Source organism: Rhamphochromis sp. 'chilingali' (assembly GCF_963969265.1).
Source record: "Rhamphochromis sp. 'chilingali' genome assembly, chromosome: 18".
NCBI lineage: Eukaryota > Metazoa > Chordata > Actinopteri > Cichliformes > Cichlidae > Rhamphochromis > Rhamphochromis sp. 'chilingali'.
Window position 1 is genome coordinate 3,761,177 of NC_137945.1, and position 21,044 is coordinate 3,782,220.

The 21,044-nt window shown below is 38.3% G+C and overlaps 3 protein-coding genes across 3 annotated transcripts; 2 read left to right on the top strand and 1 right to left on the bottom strand.

The window, feature by feature from the left end:
* Window positions 1-6,850: 6,850 nt before the first annotated feature.
* LOC308385346 (uncharacterized protein) lies at window positions 6,851-7,756 on the bottom strand (the record flags this gene model as incomplete). Its single annotated transcript, XM_080864203.1, has 2 exons — window positions 6,851-7,443; window positions 7,738-7,756. The coding sequence occupies 2 exons, from the start codon at window positions 7,754-7,756 to the stop codon at window positions 6,851-6,853; spliced, it is 612 nt and encodes a 203-aa protein (XP_080720329.1).
* A 779-nt stretch (window positions 7,757-8,535) lies between these two features.
* Window positions 8,536-9,366, top strand: LOC308385348 (GTPase IMAP family member 7-like; the record flags this gene model as incomplete). The annotated part of the gene is made up of 2 exons (XM_080864205.1): window positions 8,536-8,554; window positions 8,654-9,366. 2 exons carry the CDS (start codon window positions 8,536-8,538, stop codon window positions 9,364-9,366), a joined length of 732 nt encoding a protein of 243 aa, XP_080720331.1.
* Window positions 9,367-17,966: 8,600 nt separating this feature from the next.
* Window positions 17,967-18,668, top strand: LOC308385349 (GTPase IMAP family member 7-like; the record flags this gene model as incomplete). The annotated part of the gene is made up of 1 exon (XM_080864206.1): window positions 17,967-18,668. A coding segment is annotated over one exon (702 nt), but the record flags the coding sequence as incomplete, so codon positions are not given.
* Between the last annotated feature and the right edge of the window lie 2,376 nt (window positions 18,669-21,044).

The following is a 21,044-nucleotide window of genomic DNA, read 5'->3' on the forward strand; positions in this document are numbered from 1 at the left end:
AAAAAAAGTCACAACTGTTGGTATTTTTGCAAAGGTTGCCTTTAACTTTTTTACTTGAGTTTTCTCGACTTGAAAAAACATGTTCTTTATAAACACAAACCTAAGACTTTTACAGCCCTTGGAGCTAATCTTTTGGCATTATTATTATTATTATAAACTTTCGTTAAAATTTAGACTTTGCTGCTAATAACCAGCTAGTGCTGATACTAACGCTATTCACCATAGGCTATTATTTAGTAAAAGTAAAGAATTGCGTGTTTAAAATGCGAAACGGTGGCAAACCACATTTACACTTTCACTTACCGGGTACAGATTCTGTGTTTTTGTTCGTATTACTGGAAGCTGTCACACTCAAAGTGGTCCGAGTGAGCCTTCTTCTTTTCTTCGGTGGGGGTCGGTCATAGCCCAGATAAAGCTCCGGGTCGGGGTGTAGCTCTGTGGGCTTTTTATCGATAAAATGAAAGGAGCAAACATAAACTCTCTTTGGAGGGTGTTTGAGTCTTAAAGCTGCCAGCCACGCCAGTTTCCGATCCTCCTTCCGCGGCATAGAGTGCAGTGCGTAGGGCGGTGGGCACGGACAGGCCTTTCTAAGTTGTTGATGCTCAAGGCAAAATGTTTCTAATGCGTTTTTCAGTTTTCTTGAATTATTGTGGCAGCCGACGACAGCACACGTTAAACCCGAGCTCATCTTCGAACAGGTAAAGCCACTTATTACCGCACAAAGTAACTGATTTTGTTGTTAGCAACGACTGAACGCTGGATTCCTTTACCTCATCTGAACTGCAGATGATCAAGGTCGGCTCTTTGCTCACCTTATATTGTATTTTAATCTACTGACCTCCTGGCCCTGCCGGAGTCTTTTTAACTGAATTTAATGACCTCCTGTCATCCATTATTAAATTAGAGAAGGTGGTAATGTTGGGAGATTTTAACCTTCATATTGATGATACATCCTGTAATATAGCTGCTGACTTCATGACTATCACAGAGTCTTTTAACTTTATGCAGCATGTTTCTGGCCCTACACATGTAAAGGGTCACACATTGGACCTTGTTTTCTCCTTGGGTTTAAATATAAATGACATTCGTGTGGAAGATGTCCATGTGAGTGACCATAGCTGCATATATTTTAACTTAACTTTAACCCAAAATAACGATTGAAAGGCGAATCATAAACCTGAACGCCAGCAAAAGGTTCTCTGTCATGTTTGACGCTGAAATGACTTACAATGATTTGGACTCTCTTGTCTCATCCTTTAATAACCAGTGTAATTCTATTTTAAACATAGTGGCACCTCTGAAAAAAAGTACTGTCCTACGTTTGAAATCTCATCCTTGGATAAATGAAAACATTCGAGAGCTCTCGTGTCGTCTGTGTTTACTTCCACAATGTCAATATAGTACGAGGTTCAGTTAGCTTTGCACAAAAATAGAAAAGTCCTCCAACGACCTACTTTTTGCTTTCTTATTCTGAGCACATTTATGAAGCCTTTACTTTTTTATTTTTACTTTAGCCAGGAATCACAATTTGAATCAGTACTTCAACTTTTATTGGACTATTTTTTAACAATGGTATTCTTACTTCTACTTAAGTGCAGTATGTCTGTACTTTTTCCACCTCTGTAAACTACTGAGAGACATGAAAACACATACAGTACTGTGCAAGAGTACAGATCCAGCCTCATTTTTGTATTTTGAAGTAATGAAATGTACAAACACAAATAGAACACGTTATATAATGCAAAAACTGATTGTTTTGCTGCCATTTGTTCAATTCATTGTCAAAATGATCCCACAAGATCTCCAACACCACTGGCTGAAATAAAGCTCTGAAACATGATGATTCTCTATCATGTTTCACAAATTGTTTGCAGATACTCACTGTTGTACCTCGCTCCTGACCCCTGACATACTGATGACTGGAATCAGAGATTTTCTGATTCACAGATTTTCAGTTCAGTTTTTGTTTACTTTGTTTTACCTCAGCCTTTCTAATAGTTTCCTTCCACTTCTGATGAGGCATCACAAACCAGTAGATTAATCAACTCAAGGGTCAGATGCATCTCTGACATTCTCTGTGTGGTTATTGTGTCTTAAGGGCATGGCTTTTAGTTTCTGATAATAGACTGTAGGACAAGCTAGAGGTGATAGGGCTGAAGATGTTAATATTCTCATTGGGAGGAACAGAATGTACAGGATTAGAAATGAGGACATCAGAGGGACAGCTCAGGTTAAACAGTTTGGAGACAAAGTTGAAGAGGCAGGGCTGAGATGGACTGGACATGTGCAGAGGAGGGATTGGGTTTATTCTGGACAAGGATGGTAACTGTGGAGCTTAATGTCAATCTCCCAGGCAGGAGGAAAATGGAAGACCACATAGAAAAGTGATGGATGTAGTGAAGGAGCCAATGAACAGAGTTGGTCCCAGACTAGGGCATTTGCAAACACAGTCCTTGGAAACTTCTTCCTGACCTCATCTGTCAACGTATCACCATTGTAAACATGATGGGGCTCAAAACATATCTCTGATGTAATCCTACCCCACCTTGAACCCATCTGTCATTCCTAAACCTCACCATTGCCGCGTTGTTCTCATACACATCCTGCTCCACCCTCACATACTTCTCTGTCACTATTAACTTCCTCATACATACCACAGTCCCTTTCCTGGTACCTTATCATATGTGTTTTTAGATCCACAAAGGCACAGTGCACGTCCTTCTGGCCTCTATACTTCTCCATCAACACTCTCAAAGAAAATATTTAATTTTCAATTTCAATTCAGGGAGGAACGGCCATCTGCCACCACTGGTTAGAGAAGGAAGACAAGATAAAAGACATGCTGTGGAGCGAGCCAGAGATTAATCACAAGTATGATTCAATGCAGAGAGGTGCATGGACACACAATGAGTGAGAAAAGTGACTGAAGAACAAATAGTCAGTGTATCACATCTCTTTTGCTCTTTCTTGGCATGAAACAATAATGCTGCTCACTGATCATCCACTTCAACAACTCTTTCCCATTACCTTCATTATAGTTTAATGATATGACTGAGAAGGTACCGAAGATTAGCTTCTTGGATGTGGGAAGATTCCCGGTGCCTACGACCAATTCATCTACTGTCACCTGGTGCCGACGCTACACTTCAGTTCCCAGCCCGGAATCTATGGTCCGATGGCCCCATGTTCACCTTGCGTCCCTCGTTCGACCGCAGTTTTGATGGCAGATGTGACGTACCACTATGGATATTAGCTTCAGCTAGCCCTGAAGTCACCGCCTGGTGTAACAGGTGCACACAGGTGTTTAATTCAAGTGCCACTGCAGTCAGCTGTTGAGTGCACCAACCAAACGTCATCAATCAGGTTTGCCCTGCTCAACACTCGCTCAATCACAAACAAATCGTTTATTTTAAACGATCTTTTTATAAAGAAATCTCTCAACGTCATGTGTTTAACTGAGACGTGGCAACAAAACGTGGATTATATACATCTGAAGGAAATTTGTTCGACTGGCTGCTCCGTCATCGGAACTCCACGTCTTTCGGGACGTGGCGGAGGTCTCGCTGTTGTGCACCAGGACAGATTCACATGCAGACTGATGAACTCGGATTCCTTTACCTCATCTGAACTGCAGATGATCAAGGTCGGCTCTTTGCTCACCTTATATTGTATTTTAATCTACTGACCTCCTGGCCCTGCCGGAGTCTTTTTAACTGAATTTAATGACCTCCTGTCATCCATTATTAAATTAGAGAAGGTGGTAATGTTGGGAGATTTTAACCTTCATATTGATGATACATCCTGTAATATGGCTGCTGACTTCATGACTATCACAGAGTCTTTTAACTTTATGCAGCATGTTTCTGGCCCTACACATGTAAAGGGTCACACATTGGACCTTGTTTTCTCCTTGGGTTTAAATATAAATGACATTCGTGTGGAAGATGTCCATGTGAGTGACCATAGCTGCATATATTTTAACTTAACTTTAACCCAAAATAACGATTGAAAGGCGAATCATAAACCTGAACGCCGGCAAAAGGTTCTCTGTCATGTTTGACGCTGAAATGACTTACAATGATTTGGACTCTCTTGTCTCATCCTTTAATAACCAGTGTAATTCTATTTTAAACATAGTGGCACCTCTGAAAAAAAGTACTGTCCTACGTTTGAAATCTCATCCTTGGATAAATGAAAACATTCGTAATTTCAGGAGATACTGTCGCAAGCTGGAACGTTTGTGGAAGGCTTCCAAGCTTGAGGTTTATAAGTTACACCTTAAAGAATCTATCGTCTTACTAAATGACATGTGGAAAAATGCTAGAACAGAGTATTTTTCACACTTCATAGCTTCAAAAAAGAAATACCCCAAATTCTTGTTTAAAACAATTAAGAGCATTGTTTCTCCTGATGCTCCTTGTGCACCAGTTCACTCAACGTCCGAATGCAATGAGTTTATGAACTATTTCAGAAATAAGGTCATTGCCATCAGGTCTAATATCTGTCCATCATCTTCTCAATATCAGACTTTCAACTTGCTCTCCTCTGATACTTGGTCCTCTTTTTCTCCTGTTACATTACAAGACATCAGAGGCCTGCTTTGTCATATAAAACAGACTTCAAGCCCCCTTGATGTCCTTCCATCTTCACTTTTCACTAGTGTGTTTGATTCCATTGGCCCCTGTATTGTGGAAATGATAAATACTTCTCTTCATACTGGCTCAGTCCCCAGCTTCTATAAAAACAAGCTATTGTTGAGCCAATATTAAAGAAACCCCAGCTGGATCCATCTCTTCCTAACAGTTATAGGAAAATATCCAAATTGTCTTTTATATCGAAAATTTTAGAAAAAGTAGTAGTAGAACAACTTAACTATCTCCTGGATAAAAATGCTGTTATGGATACTTTCCAGTCTGGTTTTCGTAAATTGCATTCCACTGAAACGGCCTTACTTAGAGTATCTAGTGATATCTTGATGCCAGCAGACTCTGGAGAACACCGTGCTGGTCCTGTTGGATCTCAGCTCTGCTTTTGACACTGTAGATCACAGTATCATGATAAACAGACTCGAGAACTTGTTTGGGATTACTGGTGTTGTTTTAAAATGGTTTATATCATATCTGTCTGAGAGATCTTTTACTGTTTGCATGAATCATGTCACATCAGAATCAACAGTTTTGCCGTGTGGGGTACCTCAGGGATCTGTCCTGGGTCCAATTCTATTTCTACTTTATGTATTTCCCCTAGGCCAAATTATTAAGCACTATAAATATATCTCCTATCATCGCTATGCTGATGACATCCAACTATACTGTTCCTTCAAAATGTCTGAGTTTTATAAATTGTCTAATTTAAGTAATTGCCTGACAGAAATCAACCAATGGTTAAATGACAATTTTCTCCAACTAAACTCTGATAAAACAGAAACTCTAATTATTGCTCCAGACCACATGGTCCCAGAAATCAGGCAGCATATCAGCTTCTTAGACCCCTATGTAAAATCGAGCCTTAGAAACCTCGGTGTTGCTCGAGCAGCACTCTAAGCAGCTGGTCCGAAACTGTTTTTATCATTTACGGAATATTTCTAAACTCAGACTAACGGTATCAAAGCTTGAACTTCAGATGATTATTCATGCTTTTATTTCTTCTCGTTTAGACTACTCTAATGGCCTTTTTACTTGTTTTAACAAATCAGCCTTAAATCGTCTTCAGACTGTGCAGAACGCTGCAGCACATCTCTTAACAGGCACCAAGAGAAGATCGCATATCACTCCAGTTTTAGCCTCCCTTCACTGGTTGCCTGTAAGTTTTAGATTTCATTTTAAAATTTTAGCTCTAACCTTTAGGGCCCTACATGGTCAGGCTCCTCAATATTTATCTGACCTGCTGAAACCACATACATCTTCTCGGGCTTTAAGGTCATTAGATCAGAGACTGCTGGTGGTACCGCGCACTCGTTTTAAAACTCGTGGTGATCGGGCCTTTCAGACGGTGGCACCACGGTTGTGTATTTCTCTTCCACTGTCTCTTCGCTGCACGGACTCCATTGATTCTTTTAAGAAACAGCTGAAGACATTTTTATTTAGAAAAGCATTTGATTAATTTCCTCTTATGCTGTTTTGATAGTTTTATTATATTACATTGTTTTATTTGCTGTTTTATTTACTGTCATATTGTTTTATATTTCCATTTTCTGTGTTGTAAAGCACTTTGTGATTTTTTTATCTGTGAAAAGTGCTATAAAAATAAATTTTACTTACTTACTTACTTACTTAGTTCTTGGTAACAAATTGCTGTCACTGGCTCTTCACTCTGAACTGGCTTTCATGTGTATTATGTAAAGTTATTTAAAATTAGAGTTTAGTGAACAGCTCATGCTCTCCCTTTGGATGCAACTCCTGACCACATTGCACTTTATACTGTTATACGACAGAACACAAATTCATTTTCAGAACATCACAGAAATATGTATTCAGCTGTTATGTTGTTATCTTTGAGATTTTTTTGAACATCCAGCTGCTTTGTCTTTTCTCTGTGTTTGTCTGAATCAGTGTGGTGGAAAACAGAGACACTTTATGTACTGACAAGTTTATTTTTATTGAATTTCGGATTATTATTTTGCAGTTTACAAAAGATGACAAACTTTCACTGATTTGTTAGATAAAAGTGTATAAAAACGTTTAAATAGTTCAGAAATAATTCCTTGTTTCCTTGTTTGAATGCTGATTAATATGAAATCAAGAAGAAAACACACAAAAAAATGCAGTTTATACCTGTGTTCATGCCCTTATGTGTGTCTTTGCACACACCAAAATAAAAAATCCCACTTCCAATTACTTTATTTCCTGACCTAATACAGGAACGTCTGCTGGTTTTGGATTAGGTTCATCCCTGTCTCCAGTAGCTTCTTTACCTGACTGTCATTTTGCCTGCTGTTCTCAAAGAGAACACACCTGTTGTCACATTTCTGAATTATTGCTTTCAGCACAGGTTGACAGGTACGTAGGAAATCCTCAAACTTCATTTCTGCCTGCTGCAGGTCGTCTCCTCTGGTGAACAGGATAATTGTTTGTTCTTTAACTTTGCTCCCAAACGCTTTTTCCAACTTTTTAAAGATATCTCTCTCACCATTTGTAAATCTGCTCACATGTAATACAAGTACATACACACAAGGTCCTGACTCACAAAGCTGTTTGCACTTTTTTACATGTTTGTCCCTAACTGACGGTGCAATGTCATCATCAAAGATGTCAGGAGTATCGATCACACATACATGGAAATCATTCACTTTAGTTTCTGCCACTTGGCACTCTGAGGTGATCGGCTTGGAGCTGGGTCTAGATATGAAGCGTTTCTCTCTGAGGATGCTGTTCCCACTCGCACTCTTTCCACTCCCAGACATTCCCAAAAGGACAATGTTCCATATGGCTGGAGTGCGTCTTCCTGAATAAGTTTATAATGATGATAATGTCAGTGAAATCCCTCATTGCATTACATTCAAAATCTATAAATAATGAAAACGTAAACTCCCACAGTTGCACTAAAATACACAAAAGAGCTTATTTAACATTAGTAAATCCAGTCTTACTATTTGAAGTCTTTCTTGGATCATGAAGGACTCTTTGCTTATAACAACCGTCTGCATAATCCCTATTTAATAACCCATTTTTTAATATGAACTTCTAAAATGCTGCTTAGAAGCATTGGGGTTCACCTGCTTGTGGCTCAGTAGTGTACGGTCCAGTTTGTGATCCATAGTCAGGCCTACAATTTAATAACAGAGAAAAAATAAACCCACCTCAGCTCAAAAACTCTTTTTTTTTGTTTTATAAACACTTATTTGTTGTTTCTAACAATATATATATAAAAAAAATCAGAGCCCCTTGTAAAATACATTACCAGAGTTTTTCATAGCATATGTGCACATGGTTAAAGAGAATATGTTTTTCATTTTTATTTAAATAAGGTAAGCCCTAATGCTAGCTCAACAGTTCTGCACTTTCAGCTTTACCTGGCATTGGTTGTTATGAGTTGTTGTGGTTCACATCTCCTTGAATTACTGCTCTGCCGGCAACCCATACTGCAGAAACTGAATGAGTGATCTGTGGGTTCATAAGTCAGAAGCAGCAAAACTCTGAACTCTTCACTTTTGCTGAAGTACATTCATTAAGTATTTTACATTTTAAATTATAAATCATAGACTGCAGGACTTGAGAGATTGTGAAAATAAAGCGTGATGTGATATGAAATCAGAAAGGTTTTCTTTCTCTTTTTATCTGCAATACCTTTAATAACTGTCCTTTTATTTTATTGCTACAAAGCAAAGAAAAGTTTACAAGCAAAACTCACTGTGAGTGGTGGCTCTTCAATCAGGTGCAGCACAGTCTGTGCAGTGAGTGCAGACTGTGCTGCCCTCTATACCTGTCAGCTACAGGAGGAGGTGTGTCCTCTGTGGAGCTATAAATAAAAGATGTGTTTAACAGAAGCTTTATCATTCATCCCTCTCACCTGTGCAGTGACAACAGTGACATTAAGATGGATTTGTTTCCAGCAGGTAAGACCTAAAGTTAATCTTTAGGTTGGTTTGTTACCTTGGAAAGTTTTCACTAAGGTTCTTATTACACCCTTGTGTATATGAGTTAAATCAAATTAGTCAATTGTGTTTCAGGTCCTGATTTGAGGATTGTGATGATTGGAAAAACTGGTGTGGGCAAGAGTGCTGTTGGGAACACCATCCTGGGAAACAAACGTTTCAGATCTTGCCCTTTATCTGGGTCAGTGACTGAGGTCTGTCAAAAAGGTGTGACTCAGTGGGGTAATAGAGTAGTTAGTGTTGTAGACACACCAGGGATCCTGGACACTGCAAAATCAGATGAGCTCATCAAAAGAGAAATTGTGCGTTGTGTTGAAGTCTCCTGTCCCGGTCCTCATGTGTTCCTGTTGGTCATCCAAGTGGGTCGATTCACCAAAGAAGAGAAAAACTCAGTGGAAGCCCTGCAGGAGCTGTTTGGCCCCGAGGCAAACAAGTACATGATTGTGCTCTTCACCCGTGGTGGTGATCTTGGAGGCATGACCATAGAGCAGTACGTACGTGAAGCTGAGCCTGGGCTAAAGCACATCATTGAAAGCTGTGGAAACAGGTACCACGTCTTTGACAACACCAGCAGCGACAAAAAGCAGGTGGTGGAGCTGGTCAAGAAGATTGATAACATGATGGCAGAAAATAGAGGCACACACTACACAGACGCCATGTACAAGGAGGTGGAGGAAGCACACAGACTGGGATTGACACTGCAGCAGTATAGGTTCACTGAGCCGCTGCTTAAGCGTGTCAGACTTTTTCGTATTCTTCTTGGGAGAGATTAAACTGTTGTGATAAATAGTACACGATCTAGTCTGAACTGGACAGTTTTTGTACATACACATGAAAGCATGAAGTCTGTTTAGAATGACACAGTGTAGAAAGCTGTTTAGGATCATTTTATTTGAGTTATCACAAAAAAGAATGAAGATATCGGTTGCTGATTGTTTGACATTGTATTAAAGTGAAATACTAATCATAATACAAGCTGTGCTTTCAAAGTGTTTCTTGTCTCTGCTTCATCTGCTCCAGCTTGTAGCGAGTTTATAATCAGGGTGGTTTGTGATATCTGAACTGAACTGTATTTTGTATTTTTGTGTGATTTTGAAATGATGAATTATGACTTCTAAGAGGAGAAGTTTGAATTTTATTTGTTTGTTTTTTTTTGTCTGTTTTCTGGTTGTTTAAATGAAATTATTGTGAAGAAAAATTTCCTTTGGGTTCATGATTGTTAATTGTTGCTTCAACATTGTCCATTTTGATGTTTTACCTAAATAAATAATTTAAATACATCACTGTCATCAGTCATGTCTAAGTATAAAACCCCACTTTCACAATCTGAATCAGAATCAGCTTTATTTACTAAATATATGTTTTAACATCCAGGTATTTCCACGTCACATTGCATATCCAATTTTATGTCATCTTTGTTTGTCTCATGACAGCACACAGATGGCATGATAGTGTAGCTTTGTGTTGGAAAGGATCCTGGTTAACTAAGTTGCACTGGCATAGTCTCAAGGACATCCTACTGATGTATTCTGACCTTAGACTACTCTCACCAACGGTAATACTGTCCAAATGCTTTTTTTTTGAGTGTTAATTTCTTTAAGTAAATGTGAGTATGAATAAAAAAAATGGTTTAAATGAAATATCCACTGAAGTGAGTTCACTCCATTTATGTTTAAACAGTTTCACCTTTCACAAGAATGTACGCTGATTTTGTTGATTGTACTTTTAACAAATCCACAAAGCTTTCTCACTGTGAGTAATGGTAATGTAGAAGTTAAATTATATTTAATGGCATTCACAACGTATAATTTTCCAGAAATATATAAAAGACATATGTGGGTAAGTTGTATCGTCCTCTTCTCTCTAAACAGAACATACACTGTATAAGATCAATAAAAAATATTTGAAACCTATACTGGGGTATCCACTTGTGTCTGGAATAAAGTCTCTTACAGATAATATTTATCTGTCCATTTACGTATTTGACCAGCATTGACCCAGTTATCTTCTTTTTTGGGAAGACTGTGAGTTTTTGGATCTATGTACGTCAGTAACTTTTGTATCAGAATCAGAATCAGAATCAGAAAGGGTTTTATTGCCAAATGTTGAGCAGGTTTACAACATTAGGAAATTGCTGCGGTGCTTCAGTGCAAACATACTGTCATAAATTACGCTTAAATAGACATGAAATAAAAATAAGAATAAGAATTAAAAGTGCTAAATAGATAAATATATACATGATATATACATGAGTGCAGGTGGTGATCAGTGCCAAACATGGAATGATGCAGTGAACACAGCGTAGGGTCATGTGTTAGTGATGGGAACAGTCATATGGTTATTGTTCATGTGTCCGACAGCAGAGGGGAAGAAACTGTTCTTATGGCGAGAGGTTCTGGTGCGAATGGACCGGAGCCTCCTGCCTGAGGGGAGCAGGTCAAACAGACTGTGTCCAGGGTGAGAAGGGTCAGCTGAGATCCGAGCTGCACGCCCCAGTGTCCTGGAGGTGTACAGGTCCTGCAGAGATGGGAGTCTGCAGCCGATCACCTTCTCAGCAGAGCGCACAACACGCTGCAGTCTCTGTTTGTCTGTTGTTACATTTCCTCTGCTTATTAATGATTTGCGTCATTGTGTTTACCACAGATTAGATCTAGAAGCTAAGCATGTCATGTTTTTATTTAGAAAACTCTGGGAAGGCCAAACCTTGACTCATGGTGTTTTTCCAGCCAGGTATGATTTTATTGCAGTGTCAGTGTGTTTGAGATCATTCTCATGAAGAGAATTAAGCCACTGCCAGTCACATTCTTTCCAGATGATATCACATTGTGCATCGAAATCTAACCTTACTTTTCTGCCTCAAAAGCTGATTCAGTATATCTGGACGTAATGTTTTCAGCGGGAGAAACGTTTCGTTACCTCCGGATGAAGTGAATTTTGGGATGCCCTTACTTGGATGAATGAGCATGCATCAAGATACTTACTTTTCTTGTTTTCAAATTTTTTATCAGATTTGACAAGATCTCCAACACCAAACCATGACAGAGCCTACACCCTGTTTTACAGATGGCTGTAAAAACTCTCTATAGTACCTCTCTCCAGAGCTCCTCGGTACATGTTGATGATTTGAACCAAAATTTTCAAATTCAGGTTAATTACTCTTTAAGACCTAATTTCTTGTTATCCGTCAGCCTTTTCTCCCAGTGTCCCTTCATTAAGAATGGCTTCTTTACAGCCACCATTCTGAGATTCTTAAGAACATCATCTATTATGAACAGTTTTTCCACTTTTTAGAAGTCAAAAGTATCGCTGTCATACTTTTCATTCAGAGAATAATCTATCTGAGGTGTTCTGGATATTTTTGTTGGACACAATGAGCCAACACGAAGTTGTGCTGTGATCTTTTAACATTTGGTCCAACACTACTTTCCTATGATTAAAATCATTAATGGGCGTTCATAGCCTCTTGAAAAGGAACAAGGATTTTGGTGAGAGGATGGAACAAATTTGACAGGAAGTTGTCACAGAAGTTGGTGATGTGAAAAAAAACTTGTAAACTGTAGGTGCAAACCCACAGACAATCTCATAATCATACAGAAAGATTCAGGAAGGTTTTCGTGAGGAAATACTTTTCTTAAAGACATGTGGTCAGAGAGAAAACCAGGAAGTTCCTTGTAACATGTAAATTTAAAAAAAAAGGCACCAAAAAGAAAACAATGCAATCATCAGCACTCAGAAAACAAATAAGCAATTATTCTATTTTTTTCAGGAGCTGGAAGAAAGATTTGTGTCTTTTAAAGTAGTTACAGTTGAAGCCACTATGACGACATTTTCTGATTTTCTAACAGAGAATCATTAGTAATCACAAAAATGTGGTTTGTGCTCAGCCAAGTCATCTTTATAAGGAGACAGAACTACATCTTCAGATGATTACTATTGCGCTCTACCATCATACATCCAGTGTGCTGATAAATTCACTGGTTGCCTTAATGCACTTTTCTACTCTATTTGAGTAGTGCTTAAAAAAAATCCTCATTCAGTAATTCATATAAGCACTTTTTTTTCTACATCTTAGTGCTTTCTAGCTAACATCTAATCTGACTTTATGCTAGTGACAGAGACTGGCCAGTTGCTTTCTGTACTTAAAATATATGTCTATGTGCTTTATTTGTTTCCTCAAAACAAATCTAACAAGGAAAAAAAGGGAACCGTCCAGTTATTTTCAAATAAGAAAAATGAAAAAAAAAAAAACACGAAATGAATCCTTTTGTCATATATGTTTTTCTCATGAGTATGATTACTGTTATTTACTTAGAATTAGGTTTAGAAAGGGATTTAGTTTTATAGAAATTCAGATAAAATCTGTAATGTGGCTAGATTACTATGTAGGAAGTACAGTGGAAACCACAGCTGTTACTTTTCATTAAGAAACTACTGGCCTATCTACAAGTAATAAATTGTTCAAGGCTTCTTAGAAAAAAACAGGGATGTTGTTGTAGGACCTGAACAAATGTGACAGAAAGTTTGATAATGATGTGGAAAAACCTGTAACACCTGTTGGATTCCACCCAGAGTGTTTTCACTGACACCTGAAGAAGCTCATAATGAAACACAAACATTCAGGAAGGTTTGCTGTGAGGAAATCACTTCCTTAAAGCCATGCCATGAGGAAGAAAAGCAGGATGTTCCTTGTATACATATTAATCAGCAAAACTGTCATTGCCTGGTTTCAGCTGATGTTTATCTTGTTCTCTCAGGCAGTTATGAGCCTTTATTTGTCACTTGCAGTTGCCTGCAGCGAAATTGAACGTTTTCTGACCATACATACATTACACAAACATCACATCAGGGAGAACGGTCAGAAGAGGTTGCGTAAAGAAAAACAAGGAAATCCATCCATTGTGTCCTGGAGGAAACGTTCCTCCAGGACACGGTGGCGAGGTTTATTAAACTCCACCGAGACAGCTGGTGACGCAAATCTGAAGGCCAATTTCACAGCTGCTCACTTCCGGCCTACCCGGCCTTCGGAGGACTCGGCCCACATAGACTGCGAAGGCCGGGTCCTCAGGGGGATGCAGCCTCTGAATTTGGACACAGCTTATAACCCATGTCACTAAAATGTTACTCTGTAGCTGAATGTGTCTTAGTTTAAGTGAAATGAGATTATTTTGACTAGAAATAAGACAAATATATGTTTTAAGATTTTGAGTTTTTGCAGTGTAGACTGTTTTTTTGTACCCTAAATATTCTTTACCCATTCAGATGAAGACAATCTTAGAAACCTGAAGAAAAATCCAATGTGTTGAAGCATGTCTACTAACTATAAATGTGATACACCACCCAATTTGAACGTTCACAGAAATAACTGATTAACATGACCTATGAATATAAAACAATCTACAACTGGAACCAGCTTCAGAGTGATATATTTTTGAATGTATGGGTATTTCTGAAAATATTTAAATACATTCCCAAAAACTGTGTCTAAATTTCTAAAAACTTGACACAAAGTAAAAAACGTTAGAACTTTTTTGTTAAAATTTTACATCAAATAAAATTCAAAATCATGTTCTCTTTTCTAAAAACCGACATTCGTGCTCTGGTTGTATTGAAGTTCTGCCACCCTGTGGCAAAACTTTATGACTCACAAGAGAATCACGGCGCAATGTGTGTTTGTAAGAAAGACGATGTATTGTTTTGAAATATGTGTGTTAATGTCTTCATTTAATTCAATAAAATATAGGCAGTCTGTGAAACTATCATAAAAAAACTACCATGAAAAATCACTTTTTTGTAGTTTAATTAAAAAAGGTAACTTTTTATATATTCTATTTTGATTACTTTCTGTTTTTATTTTTTGTGTTTTTGGCTTATAGCTAAAGACAATCAAATAATTCTTATCTGGCTCTTACAATTGTAGTTGTGAAACTCTCATTAGTGATACAATGTACATTCAGATTACTACAGATGTGTGTCTTACAGACCATTATATAAAAACAGAACAAAACACTGTGACAAACATGATTTATCACAGTGATAGTCATTCAAAACATGACTATCAAATGTGATCATGTGAAACACGAATTCCAGAAAAGTTGGGACATTCTTTGAATTTTAACAAAATGTAAACTAAAAGACTTTCAAATCACATGACCTAATATTTTCTCTATAACAGAATGTAAATGACACAACAAATGATTAAACCATGAAATTTTACTTTTTTATACAATTTTATTTAATTTTTGTGCATAAAAAATTCTTAGTTTGAACATTCATGTGATTCATAATGTGATTTTCAAGTATTTTAGTTGCTCAAACTTTAAGAACGACGCATTTTTTCTGGAATTTAGGTTGCATGTTTTGGCTTGATATTATCCATACAAAAAAGTTTCATTAATAGTGATTTACAATTGACTAGTTTGTTTGGATGCATTCCAGATATGCTTCATTATGCTGGGATCATTCTGTCGTTCACAGCCTTAGATGAAACCAGAAGGTGAAATGTAAAAAGAATATTTTAGAAGTGACAAATTCTTCAACCACACGCTGTCCTTTAAATTCACCAGCAATGAATGCACTTGATAAATAACTGCACTGTTACAAAAAACATCGTAAAACAACGGTAATCTTCCGGCAGCTGGGGCGCCAAAATACGACCGTGAAATAACAGAAAATAACTGTCCCATAAAAATACGGTTATTTTCAGTAATGAAAATAGAGTTTGTTGCGCTAATTTGACATGGGATTCTGCCTTTTCCAAGTGCTTTTAGACATTAAATTAGGAACATTTTTACGCGATCAAACAATGAAATTACCTATAAACAAGGTCACTGAATGTGGAAATATGAATCATAATACGTAAATGTACAGAAATATACAGTTAACAGTTGGTTCGAATAATAATTGATTGGATGTCCAGGGACAGAGGCGAGGCTGCCATATCGCACCATCGGCCCCTTTGGCCATCACTAGTAGGCGGTAGATGAAGAGTCTTGACCACGGACACAACGACGGAGAGTGTCCGAGCCGGGGCGCGAACCGGCAATCTTTTGATCACAAGGCGAACTGCCAACCCTTGAGCCACGAACGGCCTAACTAGCAATGATAATAATACTTATGTGATGCAACTCAAGCTTATAGGGATCATGTTATATACTTTTCCATAGCATTACATTTGAATTCGATCTTTCAAATAACGGACAGATATTTGTGAGATCATGATACATTTGTATCATTTGTATTTTAACAATCTAAATATGCATATGTACAGACAGATACATTTTAATTTAATTTAATTATGTTGTATTACATTAGGCAAGGCAAGGCAAGGCAAGGCAAGGCAAGTTTATTTGTATAGCACAATTCAACAACAAGGTGATTCAAAGTGCTTTACAGAGACATTAGAAATAAAAACAAATAAAAAGCATGATTTAAAATTGATTAAAACAAGCAAATAAAACAAACTAACTAATTAACAAACAAACAAACAAACAAAACAGTATATAAAATCAAAACAGATAAAATCAAAACAGATAAAATCAGTAGTTAAAATGTTAGTTTTGAAATTTAAGCTTAAAAGTGTGGATTTGGTGCTTTATTCAAATGCAGCTGAGAACAGGTGAGTCTTCAACCTGGATTTAAATAAACTGAGTGTTTCAGCTGATCTGAGGCTTTCTGGGAGTTTGTTCCAGATATAAGGAGCATAAAAGCTGAATGCAGCTTCTCCGTGTCTGGTTCTGACTCTGGGAACTGATAAAAGACCGGATCCAGATGACCTGAGGGATCTGGATGGTTCATACTGGGTCAGGAGGTCGCTGATGTATTTTGGTCCTAAACCATTCAGAGCTTTATAGACCAGCATCAGAACTTTAAAGTCTATCCTCTGACGGACAGGCAGCCAGTGTAAAGACCTCAGAGCTGGACTGATGTGGTCCACTTTTTTGGTCTTAGTGAGGACTCGAGCAGCAGAGTTCTGAATGAGCTGTAGTTGTCTGACTGATTTTTTAGGTTACAGTGATTACAGTGATTTAACGTTAATTTACATTCAAAATGTGAAGTCAAAGTCTATTTACGTAACTTTAATGATATTCTAGAAGAACAGAACATTACTGTAAAATGCACAGTAAAATACCTTCATATTAGGGTTTTTTCCTACAGTCGCAGCGTTACCCGCGACCGTGTTGTTAGTTCACATTCATTGGCCGATGCTTAGCGTCATGTTATTTATATTAATTGCAATTCCTACCTCTACATTTCTTTTTCAAAATATATAATTAGCACAGTGTGTCCGTGCAGTGTTTTACATTGTGGCATGCAGAGAAATCTTAACAACGAAGCTCACAGAGAGAGATTGAGCTTGTTGTTTAACCCCAAGCTGGTAGGGGGAGCTCTTTATTAAAACACTTGCTGTGCTACAATGTGCCTCAAGGTTCAACAACAGCACAACAGAAGTCACTCATGGTACAGCACTCTCTCTACAAAACAACAACTGTCAGTGACGCTGCACCACGGCGTAAACACAACATTCAAGATAATGAATAATGGCAGAAATGAACTTTCTCCAAAGGGTGGCGGGTCTCTAACTTAGAGATAGGTTGAAGAGTTCGGCCGTCCATGAATGGCTCAGAGTCGAGCCGCTACTCCTCCACATTATAAGGAACCAGTTGGGGTGGTTCCGGCATCTGACAAGGATGCCTCCTGGGTGAGGTATTGCAGGCATTTCCCATTATATGTTACAATGGGTAGGACTAGACATCACCTCAGATGTAATGTTGAAGAAAAAGAGGGGGGGGGGAAATGGTGACCAGGTACAAAAGTTTCATGCAGAAGAGATAAGCTGCATTTTCTTCTTTTTTCTATGTTTTACTTTAACATGATTTATCAGCAGCTCCATCACACAAATATTGATTTCAACATGATTTTTTTCACTCAGTTACATAATGTAGGAATGTGTTGATCAAAAATATATTTTGATAAATATTTATATTTTTAACGAAGAATTAAAAATGATTTAGTATTAGCAAAAGCACACATAAATAAACTCTTCTTCTGTATCACTTTACCCATGGAAAGACTAGTTATTATTTCCTTTTACCCTCAAACAATGTCCAAAAGGTAAAACAGAAATCCAAAACTGGAAGAACCAGTTTGAACCCACAGCTCTGTCACTGTCAAATGCCAGAGGCATGCCAGCTGTAAAGCTATAAAAGCACTGTGTTGAACAGAGGCTTTAACATTCATCTCTCTCACCTGCGCAGTGACAACAGTGAAGTTAAGATGGCTTCATTTCCACTATGTAAGATTTATAGTTAATCTTCATCAAATAAAAGTAGTGAATTGTGTTTGAGGTCCTGTGAAGTGAATTGTGAATTGTGTTTCAGGTCCTGATTTGAGCATTGTGATGATTGGGAAAACTGGTGTGGGTAAGAGCGCTGTTGGAAACACCATCCTGGGAAAAACAAATTTCAGCTCTTGTCCCTTACTGGGGTCAGTGACCGAGGTCTGTGAAAAAGGTGTGGCACAGATGGGTAACAGGTCAGTTAGTGTTGTAGACACACCAGGGATCATGGACGTTGCGAATTCAGATGAGTTCATCAAAAAAGAAATCAAGAAATGTGTTGAAGACTCCTCTCCCGGTCCTCATGTGTTCCTGTTGGTCTTCCAAGTGGGTCGATTCACTAAGGAGGAGAAAAACTCAGTGAAAGCCCTGCAGGAGCTGTTTGGCCCAGAGATAAACCAGCACATGATTGTGCTGTTCACCCGTGGCGGCGATCTTGAAGACATGACCATAGAGGAGTATGTAAATGAAGCTGATCTTGGACTTCAGCACATCATTGAAAGCTGTGGAAACAGGTTCCACGTCTTTGACAACACCAGCAGTGACAGAAAGCAGGTGGAGCAGCTGGTCAAGAAGATTGATGACATGGTGGCAGCAAATGGAGGCATACGCTACACAAACGCCATGTATAGACAGGTGGAGGAAGCACACAGTAAGGGATTGGCCGTGGATGAGTGTAAATTCACTGAGTCGCTGTTTCAGCGTATCAAAATGTTTCGTACTGTTCTTCATGGAGATTAAATTATTGTAATAAATAGTGATGAATCTAGTCTAAACAGGACAGTTTCTGTACCCATTTGTAAGTCTAGTCTGACACAGACTTACAGTGTAGACAGCTGTCTACATTATTTAACTTTATCTTTTGGTATTCAAGAGGAAAGCATTATAAAGTGAAATAATAATCATAGTACGAGCTTTTCTCTACTGCATCTGCTCCAATTTGTAGTGAGTTTGCAACCCTGATGGTTTGGTGTTAAATTTATTTTAAATAGTGTGTTTTATGCATATTTTCAGTCAATGACTTGTTTTTAAATGATGGCATGAAGTTTGAAATGTATTTTCTTTTCTTTGCCATTTTTGTCTGAAAATATTGTGAAAAGCATTTAATTTTGTCAATGATTGTTTATTGTTGCTTCAGTGTAATTCTTTTAAATGTTATATCTCAATAAATAATTTCAATGCATCGCTGTCATCATTTCTTTCTAATTCTAAAACACTGCTTTCTTTTTTTTTTTTTTTTTTTTTTTTGTGTCCCGTTTGGATCTTTAGCCATCAGAATTGTTGTCTTGAGGCCAAGAAAGATGCCAAGCGGATTTATTTTACCAAGTGGATCATCATGGCCTTGCCATATTGGTCCATTTGATTGACCTTTATTATAATTATGAATTTATTTTATTTTCAGTTGCAAACGGGACGGACATAACTGTGGGATAGGACAGGGGGAAAGAATGAAAGAAAGAGGGGGAGAGAAAGAAAGAAAACCAAAGGGGAGAAGAGACGGTGAGAAGGGGGGGAAGAGAGAAAAAAAAAAAAACAAACAAAAAAAAAAAAAAAGGTATGGAGGAGATCAAAACTCCAGACATCTAGAGGCCCCCAGAACACAAGAGACCAAGGAAGACCCACAGAGGGGCAGCTGCGCCACTGTCCCAGTAAGAGCTGAGGAGAGTCCCAGATGAGGGCTCACTCAGCAGCCGCGGAGCAGAAGCCAGGGTTAGTTGCAGTGACGTGCCCGTGAGCTCCGCCGGCAGCCAGCTGTGCCTGAGTGACCGAGCCCCAGGCCGAGAGGCCGGGGGCACCCCACCTCCGAAGTGGCCCGAGCGAGCCCCAGGCTCCAGGCCCCGATAAGCGGCCGCCAAGGAGTGAGCCGGTGTGTACCCGGACGCCCACCCCCAGACACAAAGAACCACCAACGCACCGATGTCTGAGGGGGTCCGCCACTGGCAGGGGAAGTGGTGGTGGGTGGAGATAGGCCTCCAAACCTTGGAGGGCCTGAGATGTCCCCAGAGAGGTGGCGTCTGATACCCAACCTGACATATAGACACAGACATACAGGCACACACAGACACAAACATCCATTCCCACCCTCATGCTCTCATATGCACTTACTCCACACTCAACCAACGTGGAGACAGACATAAAGAGACGCTGTACACACAATCACACTCCCCAAGCGTACTCTACGAACCGGGTCTAGGTACTCTTGCCCCTGGAGGGGGGAACTGCACCCAGACCCTGGTGTTTCCAGTCTACATAACCATGGCTATCAAAATTGCCCATGTATGTTTTTTTCTTAATGATGCTATTTTATGCATATGTATAAAAATATATGGAAATAAGCTGCCTTCTTCCTGTTTCGTGCAATGTGTTGGTTTTTTTGTGTGTCATATGTCATTTACTCAGTTATTACATTACTTACTAATATCGTCATGTACTGTATGTACAGTGAGTATAGTACTGGGGTTGTATTTATCAGAATGCAGACAAATAATGTTGGTCAGTAAACAGTAAAGCTGTATTTGGTTTCCTTACTTTTTAACTCAGACATGGGCCGAGTATGTGTTCCCAGTTTATTTGATGTATTTTTGAATCCCTTCAGTAGCCATTTTCAGAATAGAGTATTTTCTACAGTTTCCCAATAACTGAGAAATGTGAATGAAATTAAAGTTTTGGAACTAAAAATATGAAAATACCTAAAAGTCAGAGGTTAGGAAAATTAAAAAGATTCCCAACAACATCACACTGCATCTGGATCATAACAAAGTGAGCTCTTCCTTATGACTGCCCTCTACAGCAAGTCCAGGTGTAACTACAGACTTTATGTCAACCAGTCAGTTGCACATTAATAATGGAATAAAGTGAATTAATAAAAATGTTATTTACTATACACTGTTCCAAAAAATAGTAATGTCAAATTATTTTACTGTGTAGTTTACAGTCGTGTACTGTTTTTCTAGAATATCATTACATTTACATAAGTAGACTGATCTGACACGTCAAATGTAAAATAACATAACATCACTGTAAATGTAATAAAAAACAATTTACTTGTTTTTTAAATATACTTTTTTGTACATATGCATATTTAGATTGTAAAAATGCATCCAGAAATGTCTCCCA